At 43.7% G+C, this 12,500-nt stretch overlaps 1 protein-coding gene across 1 annotated transcript; it reads right to left on the bottom strand.

Annotated features, from left to right (window-relative positions):
* Positions 1 to 371: 371 nt before the first annotated feature.
* Positions 372 to 8,078, bottom strand: Lsm11 (LSM11, U7 small nuclear RNA associated; the record flags this gene model as incomplete). The annotated part of the gene is given in 3 exon segments (XM_013508827.1): positions 372 to 5,719; positions 6,134 to 6,217; positions 7,939 to 8,078. Coding segments are annotated over 3 exon segments (635 nt in total), but the record flags the coding sequence as incomplete, so codon positions are not given.
* Positions 8,079 to 12,500: the final 4,422 nt, after the last annotated feature.

Genomic DNA, 12,500 nt, shown 5'->3' with positions numbered 1-12,500 from the left:
TGATGATCAATTAGGGAAACGTGGCAAAACACTCAGAAAGCAAAGCAGATGGTGACTTTCGCAGACTGTGGAGAGAATGGATTAATGCCAATGAGTGAACAAGTAGAATAGATTTATAGGGCAATTGCTATTGGGTAGTGCTTGGGAGGGAAAATTAATAACATGGCAAAACTCCTTTTCTAAACATAAACTTCTGGGGAAAATCCTTCCTTGAGGATGGTGATATAGATGTATGTGCTTTGGCTCACGAAGGCACAAGGTCACAATAATAAGCCTGCAGCAGGCTTCCGGTATTTTCACTTTCCAGGTGGGTATCTCCTGGTAAGATTCCTCCCAGCTGTCCCCTAAATCACCAGTGACAAAGCGCTCAGTACAGTAACACAGTCATATTTATTACAGTTTCAGACCTTCATATGACACAAGCAGAACATGGCAAACTAAGGTAACTAGCAGCAATTCTCCCCAAAGAGAAAAGGTTTTGGTTCACCTAACACTTAGGAGTAATATAAAAAATGAGATTACAGTCATGATTTTTCTTCTAGCGGCTGGAATATGAATACTGAAACTATAAATACAGAGTAATCCAGCATTAGGCTTGTCTAAAAAAAATCAGTAAGTCAGTGTTGCCAAATAGAAGGCTGATGTCTTTAGATGTCAGTACAGAGTAAGCAAATGACTTTTAAAGACATGGCTATCTGTTTAACTGTCAGGACCACAGAGAAAGAAGTGAATAGCTGCCCTAGAACCTAGCTCACGTAATTCAGCCAGATAATCATAGTTTAAATAATATCCCTGAAAAAAATTTTCAGACTTTTTTTCACAGTTCTAAAAATGTAACATCAGACATTTGCTGCAGAAAACTAAAATCAAAAGCAACCACAACGTACTGGGAATCGCTTCTATAGCTTTCCTAAGGGACAGTTCCCATCTTTTCAGAGAATGTTTTTAAAGGAGCACTAACTCTGGTAGCTTATCAAACTATTTTTTTTTCTAAATAAATAAAAGACCAACTGAAGATCTCAGGTGTTATGTTTCTTTCCCTAGATCTTTGAACCATCGAAGCCCATCCTTGACAGCTTTCATTTTAATTAGAAGAGTGCGAGGGAACTTACAAACATTTGAAAGACACTCAGAACAGTAAGGGTAAAAGAGGCCCAACCCTTCTTCAGAGCCCAGAAAATCGTGTTAGGAACCCCGAAGGCATATCTTAAACACATCAACTGAATTTGCCAGAAAGCACTGACTGCGTACCTTTGAACACAAGCCCACATAAGATGTCTCTGGTTTATAAGCTCTAAGAAAAGCCTTTGGGGAAAAGAAAGACACAGACTGGTGAACATAAGCTACTAAAATGGGGCTGCCTGCATTCTCTATGTGGTAGGTACAGAAAAAGAAGTTAAAACAACTGCAAAACTATGATATTTATACCGTGAAACTCTTCTCCGTGAACTTTGACCTTCCCACAGCAATCACTTCATTCATGAAAAATACACGAAAGAACGGAAAGCTTCGGGGCAGCACCGGTGACAGCTAGCTGTCTTAGAATAATTTTCAATTTTTTTTCCTAAAGGCAAAATTCAGAGAAAATTTAAAGAAGCAATTTACAGAACCAACTCTATTTCACAGCTTTGTCCGTGTTGGCTGCTATGGAAATAGTACATTCAGATACTCAGATATCCATTTTGTATCAAGTCAGGTTTCTATTTCTCTTTTCAATTTTTATCGGGACATTTTTGCAGTACATGACTACATCCGTCATGGGGAGTTGCTCCACGTACATAACACGTCTTCTTTTTACTTCCCCTCCCCCGAAGCTTTTCCCTACACGTCTTGGTCCCCTTGCCCTTGTTTTTTTTTTCCTTAAGGGGAAAAGTGGTACACACAGATTTCTGTGAGGCTTATGAGAATGAAGAGCAGTGCATACTTCGACCTGACAGTCTCTACAGGTACTCCTGTACTCTCTCACAAGGCCCTACGGGACTGCTCCTCATCCACCAACAGCTCACAGTGAGGATTTCTGTGCTCCTGGATTTAATGCTGATGTTCTCCAGGCTTTCGGACCTGACACACATCACGAACAGAGAGCAAGATGCCCACTGGCCCAAAGCCACCCGCCTCAGACGCTGCTAACTCTGGCTATTTCATAACGAGCCTGCTTCTGGTCGTGACGTGATCCCAGAAAGGAAGCACGAACATTTCCCAGACGCTGAATCAAACAACCTACGTACACGTTCTGCTGAGGGTAGAACAGAAGAACCACTTCTACGTAGGAAGAATGGCACTTGACGCGCTCTGGGCACGAAACCCTGTGTCCCACTGCTTAATTACCTGCTATCGTCTAACAAAGCTGGACGTGCCAAAGAAGAACACCAAGTGCACAGGTCCGTCCTATGAATTTTCCTGAAAACATGGTTCTTTGTCTAGACACTTCTTTAAAGAGCCAAGTTGGATGTTCCAAAATAGATACTGTTCGTAACAAGTTTCCCAACCTTAATGCCTGGAGGCCAGCTTTTGGCATTCAGCGGTGTGGGACCCTCAGGTTATTTAGAGGTGGGGGTCAAGGGTTCTGATTCTCTACCACTGGTTCCCTCTTCTGCCCTTTTCCTGGGAAGATGTCACTTATTTCTGTAGCAATTTACAATCAATCAATTACTGTGCTGGGGACTGAACTCAAGGCCTCACGCATGCTAAGCATGTGCCCTACCACAGAGCTACCGCCTTGGTCACCCTGGCAATTTATTATAATGGACTAGATGGTTACAACTTTTCAGCAGCAATACATTATTCGGGCCTATTTTTTTTCCTTATTTTTGAAAAATTTTCCAATAACAAAGAAAACGCAGCAATTTTAAAAAATAAACTTCTCTAAATATAATTATCATACTTTGTACAAAATAGTACACATACTAAGTAATATTCATTCTAGGAGCATTGCTTGAACCACACAAATAAATAGGGAGCAATACAGCTCATAAGACAGTACACAGTTCAAAATATTTTTCATGTCATGTTGGGGAGAAAATTATAATTCAATCTTTATGTGAATATATGGAAGTTCTACATAAACATAAAAACTTATATGTGTTTAAAACAAATCAGTGTAGATTTAATAAGGCAATGGAATGAGATGGAAATTATATTTTTTTTATTCCAAATTTCTACATTATTGGGAAAACAGAGTACCTATTACAGCTTCTAATTGAGGGACAAGAAGGCAGACATGAGGCTGGCAGGGGCAACTGGCAAAGAGATGCAGGCAGCATTGCCCAATGATTAAATAAGACACTATTAACCTGGGAATTGATTGCTGGACACACTAGTGAAAAGAGAGTTTATGGCAGACTGCAAAGATAACTGTGGTCTTGAGTTTGTAACCTGGAATCTCTTAAATACTTTAGTGCATCTAATCTGGCTCTAAAGTGTACTTTCAAATACATCTACAAATAAAAACAAACTAGCAATAAATAAATAAAGACTTCCATAGATTCCCCTTTGGGGATGTGCCATTTTTAGATACTCATTCTCCCTTTGGCATTATATAAATATTTGTGATGATTATAAGAAAAACATTGGGGCTGGGATGTGGGGAGAGCAGCAAAAGGAACCAAAATGCCATTCTCCTCTTCCTGAAGATGTTCTGAAAACTTCCAGTCCCTCCGGTGGAGGGAGGGGATCCGGAAACTAGTTCCTAAAGTTTCCATTGCCTTCGGATGATAGTTACTAGATCCTAATATGACACCTAGGAACACTTCTTTCTTATATAGCACCTGCCCTGCTCATAAGATGTAGAATTCTTACAGAGCTGTGAAACTGAGTAAAAACTACTCATGGCACTTAAACATGTTTAGAGGCTGTAAAATGCCTTCCGAAAATTCTTTGTCACAATGCTCTAGTGAGGTAGGTGTCTGACAGGGGAAACTGAGGCACAGAGGGGTTAAACCTGCTCACCTTTAATTGTCTAATGAGCCAGCGGTAGTTGAGCTAGAAGAACGAGGCAGTCCAGCTCCCTAACCCTTATTTACCTTGTGTCTCAGAAGACTCATTCAAACTAAACAACAAATAGAACAGGGGAAATTTCTCTTTTTCATACATTTTAACTAGCTAGCTATTTCTTCTCACTCTGAATGTAAGTTACCCAAGCTATAACAACATAAACAAAACAAAAAGTCATATTGCCTAACAGTCTGTGTCAAAATGCAGCCTATTCTGCACTGGCGATTCAAAATCCATGTAACAGTATGATTTCAGTAGGAGCAGCTCTGGGTTCCACGGCGCTCCCGTTACTCAAGCCAGGCTGCGAGGAAAATGTCTCTGTAAGCACTGACTCAAGGGAATGGAGCCACCACCATGCTGAGAGAGCTTCTACGCGAGGCCAGCCCCGCGTGGGAAGGGCACTCTCAGCCGTGTGACGCAGGTATATTACTGAGTTCACGCCAAACTCTTTGAAGCTAGACCTGAAGGTCACAGTCTCCTGCCAGGAAGCTCACAGGACAGTTTACATTATATACAGAGGGGCAATACCACCGGGGACATGCACTAGCACCATGCCGCAGAAGTCAGCACGAAGGACAAGGAGCCACCACACTAGCAAGTTACAGTCTCGTCTGGTGCGTCACCTGCAGAGGCTACCTCTGGGGAGGGAAGACTGAAGAGGTCCCGTGTTTCCCTCCACAGCAGGAGAGTGGTCGAGGCAGAGCGCTGATCCCTGGCTACTTGGAGCACAGCCCCACCTAAATTTTGCCCCTGTGTAAGTTGGTAACTCTCCCAGACCTTATAGATATTCAAAATAAATTTCACTGCTTCATCAAGAGAGAATGGTGTTGAGCAAGATTCAAAGGTCAGTTACAAGATGTGCGTGCAGGGATCCAGGGCCATTTGCACTGCTACTCTTAGAATCAAATTCATGAGTGTGCGGGGCACTAGCTTTTCAAAACGAGATTATTCTTTTGAGATAGTTTTTCTCTATAGTCATTAAAGAGTGAATTCCACTCACACTGTGATCCCTAAGTCAAGTACAAAATCTTACGTATTTGGCTTGTGTGACTGAAGCAGACCATGGCACCCCAGCAGATGCATGCCGCACCTACGCGTGGCTTCTCCCTTGACATTAACTCGAACGCCCACCTTCCCAAGGCCTGTCCTCTCCTTGAGCTCACCTTCCAGAGGGTCGAGCCTGCTCTGTCCTCTGCATGCGCCGGACCAGAGGGAATCATTCCAACTCACGTTTTGTTGGGACACTAGGATACAGCATAGTAGTAACTCATGCATTTTATTTCTAAAAACCAAAGCTCACATGAGGCTGAGCTGGTTACTGTGCAAGATGAACCAGCAGGACGTTCTCACCTCGAATGAAAATCTGATTTATATGTCGAGTGAATACCTGCTGGTAATCCACCTTGGGCTTTCGCTTTTTCTTACGGGACTGGCCCCGGGAAAGGGTGGTGGCCCTGGAAACCGTACCTCCCACACTGGACCCTTCTGTCCTTGTAGTCCTCCCTGACAGCTCGGACCTGGACTCCTCCCTAGCGGACGCCTGTAAGGAAGACGGAACGGAGCGGGAGCGCCTGCGGGAGCTCCGGTCGGTGTCTCCTCTCCCCCACACCGAGGCCACCTTCCAAGTAGATGTCTGCGAGTATCTGGACAGAGTGGAGTCTTCAACTGCAGACTTGGAATCTGCTTCCTTCTTGGAGGAATCTTGCAGTTTCAGCCGATCAAACAGCTACAAGGAAAGCAATGAAAATATTGGCTTTTTCTTCACCCTTCCACATCCCCTTTCTACACAGAGAAAGAAACAGATTTCTTAATTATGCTCTTTGGACTCTGTGCATCTCAATTTTTAACAAGTTAGCAATAACTTTTCTATTTCTAGCCCTAACGCAGATAGATCAGTAAGTATGTCAAGGGAAAAGGCACCTACTTATTTCTCTGATATAAAGCTGAAAGACTTCCAAATCTTATGCAAGAGGTAACTTGTTATTCAGAGATTCAGGTTAGAAGCCCAGAGGCATCTGAGATGAGCTGGCAGCCTGACAGGAGACGTGGTTTGTGGGCGGGGTTTCCTTCTAGGACATCCTGGTCACTGGGGTCGGTGGTCTTAATTCCTAAGCTGGAAAGCGGGTGGGGGGATGCCTACCCTCGTGAGAGTCAGCGAAGAGTCCCGTTCATACGCTTTGCCTAGAACAGGTTTTCTGTAGGTCTCATCCACATCAGTAAGTGCCTAGAGGAACAGCCCAAATGGAAAAAGAGGAAGCAGAATTAACAGTAGTATTTTTAAAACTTTGGAGGAAAAGGCAGAATAATCTCTAAATGGAGCAGAACTAAACAGGTAAATGAACAGAACTTGGACAGAAGAAAATAGCAATACTCGGCACCTTCTGCTTAGGGTTTCCAAACTGCTATCACAAAATGAGCTTCTCCCATGCATGGTAAGAGTCTTTGTCACTGCATGGTACTTAAACTTCAGTGTACATAAATATCCAGGAAGCTTATTAAAATACAAATCCAAGGCTCCCTAGAGGCTCTCATTCAATAGGACTGAAATGAAGCCCCAAAAGCCTTTTGTTTAAGCCAGAAACCCCAGGGGATCATGATGCAGGACAGCTTTAGACCACGCTTTGAGAAATACTACGGCTTTTTCACCCTCCTCAGGTGCTATGTCTTACAACTGTTGTTAACAAAGATGAACCAGAGTTACAGGCAGAATTACTGGTAAGCTCTCACCACTGAGCTCAACCTCACAGGACAACTGCTAGGGACAAATGAGATTATATGATATAAATTACTCTGAAAAAGGTAAGTCACCCTACAGATAAAAGCTGATAATACTATCATCATTATCAACGAGTACATTCTGTGAAATCCTTGCCTCGCACAGGTAAAATTAAAGTAAGACAGTATTTTCTCCTCGAATGAGATGGCTGAGCTCAGGGCTAACGTCTCAGATAAAGACTCAGGGTAAAGGCTGGTACTTCTGCTTAACAGCCCTGTGACCTGGGACCAATCTTTTAGTTTCTCTGAACTCAGTCTCTTCATTTGTGAGGTGGGATAGTAACAGGACCTATAATTCACTCATGAAGATCACACATAAAACCCATAGTACAGTACGGGCACACAGCAAGTCATAAATGAGTGTTAGTACCCAATATTACTGTCCATGAGAATTAACAGATGGGATACAGCCCAGGGAAAAGGAAAGTCGGAGATGGAAAAAAACCACTAGAAATCCTGGTAGTTCTGTTAACTATCTGATATTACAGTTGTGCTATCACATACTCCTTCCCTCCTACTAAGGTCTAGTGAGACAGAAAGTTTCTATAATGCTGGGCGCGTGTAGCCACTCTTTTGGAAAGGAATGTCCCGCAAGTGTTTTGCTTAGTGATGTCTGTGTCACTTCTATCTTTCCAAATACTGTACATACCACCAGGTCCAGCCAAAGCGGGAAGCCAACAAATATTTTCAAATGAGTAAAAGAATGGTTAGCAGGAAATGCATTTAAAATTACTAAACTGGAAAATTATTCTTTTAGGCTGGGTTTCCCGACCTTGGCACTAATGGCGTTTTGGGCTGGGGGATAATTCTTTGCTCGGGGGCTGTCTTGTACACTGTAGGATCTGGCAGCATCCCTGGCCTCTACCCATTAGATAGCAGCAGCTTCCTGTCCCACAGGTGTGACAATCAAAAAAAATCCCTAGACATTGCCAAATGTCTCTGGGAGGGAGAGAAGAGCAAATTATACTGCCTTAAGGGAGGCAGCAATAAAAACAAAGGAAGCAAAAAAAATCATTTTTGTTTTTATTGTCTAAGAGTATATGAAGATTTTAGCTCTGAGAAGTTATTTTATTTTATAGTTTTGCTTAATAAGGCTATGCAGATCTTTTAGACATATAAAATATTTAATCTTTAGTAGATTCTCCATCCCCCTCAAGAAAGATTATTTACCATATTCCAGAACTTGTCAAATGCTACGAGGAAGCCGGTACAGACGCCCCGAAGTCCCTTGAAAGTGCGGATGTGAACGTTCACCTTCACCCCCTCACGGATACAGCGATGGAGCTCACCCAGAGGGCTGCCTTCGTGCACTGCAACGAGAGAAGAACAGTCAGGACAGCAACGACATCGGCCTCCACTCCCAGAATTACCAGCCATGAGCATCCGACCATGTCCTGCAGAACACCGCAACAAGCGCAGAAGTAACTTCACTTTCAAAACCAGGAGACCAGGGAGTGACATGGCTTGTACAGCCGACACACGCAGACACAGAGCAGATTCCAACAGAATGTGGATGAATCATATGCATGGATTCCATGTAAATATATCCTTTATTCTGTGATGCACTGACTCTAAGATGTACCATCATTTAAAAGCTTTTTTGTTTTTTTTCCGGTACCGGGAATCGAACTCACGACCTCGTGCTTGCCAGGCAAGTGCTGTGCTGCTGAGCTAAATCTTCAGCCCCTTAAAAGCTTTTGTGAACAAAAAAAATACCACATTAACTGTACGTGTCACCAGCTAGACTGTTCTCACTTCTACACATTAAGACAATTCTCTTTTTTAGCGTAATTCTCAAGAAATGGATACCAAAAACACTTGTTCATGGTTGTGAAGGAAATGAACGGTGTAACTTATCTGCCTCTAACATATGCCATACTCTCAAAGAGAATGGCACTTTGGCCCCACAATCTGAGCTGCTCCACGAATGAGTTCTCTGGGGTCACTGGTGTTTCAGTGCACATGGTCTTTACACCAAGAGGAAAAGGAGCGGCTCTAATCCAACCCTCCATGGTACAAAGGACACCTGCTCGCGAGCATCTGGCTCCTGGGAGATTGCTAGTAAGAATCACACGCAAAGAGCGCTATGACAATTCACGGCAAGAGGGCTGGGGATTTAGCTCAGCGGCACAGCACCTGCCTGGCAAGCTCAAGGTCGTGAGTTCGATTCCCGGTCCTGGGGGAAAAAAAAAATTCATGGCAAGAATAATGGAACTGCAATTTTCAGTTTTTATTATGAACCTTTTCCCCAGAGCTGTGGAGAAGAGATGGATTTTTCTCACTTCACGTTAATTTAGCTCTCAAAACATACTGGCTTTAGTATATAAAGCCTCTCGAAAGAATACCACCCCCCAACATACACACACAACCCCAATACACAGAATCTGCCTTTTTTCTCCCAAATTTGCAAGGCAAAATTCTTTGGAGAGTATCTGTCATCAATACAAAACAAAACAAAACGCACATCTTTCTCCAGTTGTTTAACAAAGAGTCCTGCATTTCATCTGGATAACTAAGTTGGTTCCTCTTGACTACTTTAGCCCTCATTCACGAATCGACATATAGCTGATGACCATGATTAATGAAACAAAATACTCTTGGAAGAAAACTACTTAACAGATGAGAAGTAGGAGTTTATGTCAGACTGAAAACTTGGCAGTAAAGTGAAGCCGGAGCCAAATGGCAGCCTTGGAAAGGAAGAGAAGAACCTGGGTCTGACTAGTTAACTTACGTTACTTTCAGGAATAAATCTCTGTAACTCAGTTTCCTGGAAACTGATCACACTGCCTGGACTGCTCCCTGTACCCACATTCGCACCTGTCTCCCTGCCTTCCGAACGCCTGTGCTGTTACAAAGAACGCAAAGGCTATTCTTTTTCTAACTTGAAAACACAGGGCCACTTAGCGTACTCCTTCCCCTACGCTCCCAAAATACACAGAAAGGGCAAGCGTTATCTGAACAACAGCCCCTTATGCTAATTACTGTAAATAAACTGCAGACTCGGCTATTTCCCCTCTTTAATGTTCTCTTAATTTTTTTCCTTCCAAAGATTTAACACGGTGTTAATTCTGGAGAACACTTCTCTCCTGTGTGATCAGAAATACAACACTAGCACCACCTATGAGAGCAAACAGTAAAGGCCGAAAGGAGCTCCGCATTCTAGATCAGAATCCATTCTCTAACTAGCCCTGAGACGGACTCCGAAAGAGACTGCAGCCTTCTAAAACGTAGTATGACACAGAAGCACATGCCTTATGTTTGAAGAAAGTTATTCTTCCAAGTCCCCTTCTGTACTGCTACTATTCTCGGGCTACAGCCTTCCAAATTCAGGTCGTTTTTAGCCTGCTCTTCCTTCTCCCTGTGTGTGGCCATTACCAGGTTCAGGCAATGGATTCTCAAAAATGAAGACGTGCTCTGTCCTTTCTCTTCCCACAGCACAAGTCAGCCTAGGACCGTACTGATGAGCGATTCCCGGTGTTTCCTTGTCCCCTCACTCACATCTCTAGCATCATCTGCATTACCGCCATCATCATCATCATCACCATCACCTTTTTTTCAGCTTAACTTAACATATATTATTTTATTTAATTCTCACAACAACCTTACCAGCTAAGTACTATTCTCTCACCCCAATTCATACAAAGGAAACTAAGATTCAGAAAGATTGAAGTAATTTGCTCAAGTAATTAGCAAACAACTAAGCCAACCCTCAAAACAGCAAGGTTATATGCATTCTGACTTGGAGCTTGTAATAACACTCTAAAAATAATAACCACCACAACAACCCAAAATAACACTGACATTTAACATTCACTGAAAGTTTCCCTGCGTACTGGGGAACATTACTGTTGTAAAAGCTTTCAACGTGTTAATCAGTTTAATCGTCACAATGACCGATGGATTCTATTATTGTTTTCATTCTACAAATGAGGAAACTGAGGCCCAAAAGCATTTAAGTAACTAACCTAAAGTAAAACAGCTAGAAGTTGGAGGGGCCAGTGTTCAAACCCAGGGAGCCTCTGTACACTTGTGGGAACTCACTTTAAAATAACAAGTTTTGCTCCATATATATTACACTGAGCAGTCTGATTTTTCAAAAAATGTACTCAACCATCTTCACCCTTAATTTCAGAAGCTAAAGCTTACCTCTCACAGGAACTCTTTCTTTAATAAACCTAACCTTTGCCCATACTTCTATCATTTTCTTTCTTTCCGAAGGTCATCTACGCTTTCTGACGTCGACTCCTCCGTATCATGTGTATCCAACTGCTTCTAAAGCCGTGTATAAAATTTTCAGTAACTAGGGCACATTCTCTGAGATGTTGATTCTAGGCAAATATTTAAGCATAGGAAGTCCACAAAGCTGGTCTGCACACACTGTCTTTTTTTGTTTGTTTGTTTGTTTCTCTTCCGAACCAGGAATCGAACTCACGACCTTGCGCTTGCCAGGCAGGTGCTTTGCCGCTGAGCTAAATCCCCAGCCCCTGCACGCACTCTCTTACCACTACAGAAAAGTCCTTTATGATAAAATTGAAACTATCTACCACATAGAAATATTCCTTTCTCTTGACAATAGCAGTAGCAAAGCAGTAACTGATAGGATGGAAATAAATGTTACAATCTGAGACTTGGAGCGAATGTCCACAACCTACCAGTGGCAACACATATACTCAAAGCCCCTAGACTCCCCGCATTTCAGGAACGGGCACACGTTCTGTCCCTGAAGATCGGGAAAGCTAGGGTAAACTCTAGCCTGGACCGCGATGCTCTGTAAGTCATGCAACAAACGCACCCGTAACGCCACACAGCTTTTCAGGGTGCTTTTCCTAATAAACAAATTTCTAGGAATGCAGCGAAATACTATCTTGCTCAGCAAACTCCTCTTTTCAAAAGGAAATCACTCAAGAATGTCACAACTTAATTATCAGGATACAGATGCTTTGAATGGCTAAGTAGGTCATTGTGTTCACAGGGCAGATGTCAGAACTGCTTCCCAGATGACAAAAGATATAACCCTCGGCTGTTTTATTCCATTTATCCAAGACCTAACTCACACCTGCGAAGCTTTGCTGTTTACAGTTTTACTCTAAGGATCTATTAGGAAGCTCCAAGAAATTCCCCTGTGCCATTTACATCCTCAGAACTTAGAATAACCTGCGCCTACGGTAACAGGAGCCTGACAGACAGTCCCGCACCGGCCGGGCGGAGCGGCCGTAAAACAGCGCCCGCTGCATTCCAGCACTTGCATTGAGTAATGTGAACATATGTGTAGCAAGACCTTGGAGTCCTCGTCTTGCTTATCCCGCCCCCAAAGGAAATGTCACTTCCTGAGTAGGGGTTGTGAAATTCCGTCCCTGGTGCGATCTGAACAGGTCTCCCTCGGACCCGTCCGTCCCACTAACCGCTTTCCTTTCCCTCGTCCTGGCTGTGCTCTCCCTTACAACTTCCCTCTGCCCTCGTCTCGGGTGCCCCGGACCTCGCACTATCTCCGCACACCTATGCCGGCCCTGCAACTCCCCAGTCGCCCCTCACTCCTGCAGACCGCTCTGCAGGCTCCTCACCTCTGCCGACACCCGCACGAGCCTCGATTTCCCTCGCAGACCCTCCCGTGGCTCCTGACGGCCACGCCGCCCTTCCCGCGACGCTCGCGCAGCCCCTCGATCGTCCCCACGCCCCCCAGCGGGCAGACCCTCCTCCCGGTCGCTGGCCGAGCAGCACGCCCACCGCCGCAG

Source organism: Chinchilla lanigera, unplaced genomic scaffold (assembly GCF_000276665.1).
Source record: "Chinchilla lanigera isolate Chin_1 unplaced genomic scaffold, ChiLan1.0 scaffold00007, whole genome shotgun sequence".
NCBI lineage: Eukaryota > Metazoa > Chordata > Mammalia > Rodentia > Chinchillidae > Chinchilla > Chinchilla lanigera.
The sequence above is the reverse complement of the archived record's forward strand: the minus strand, read 5'-3'. Positions and strand labels throughout refer to the sequence as shown.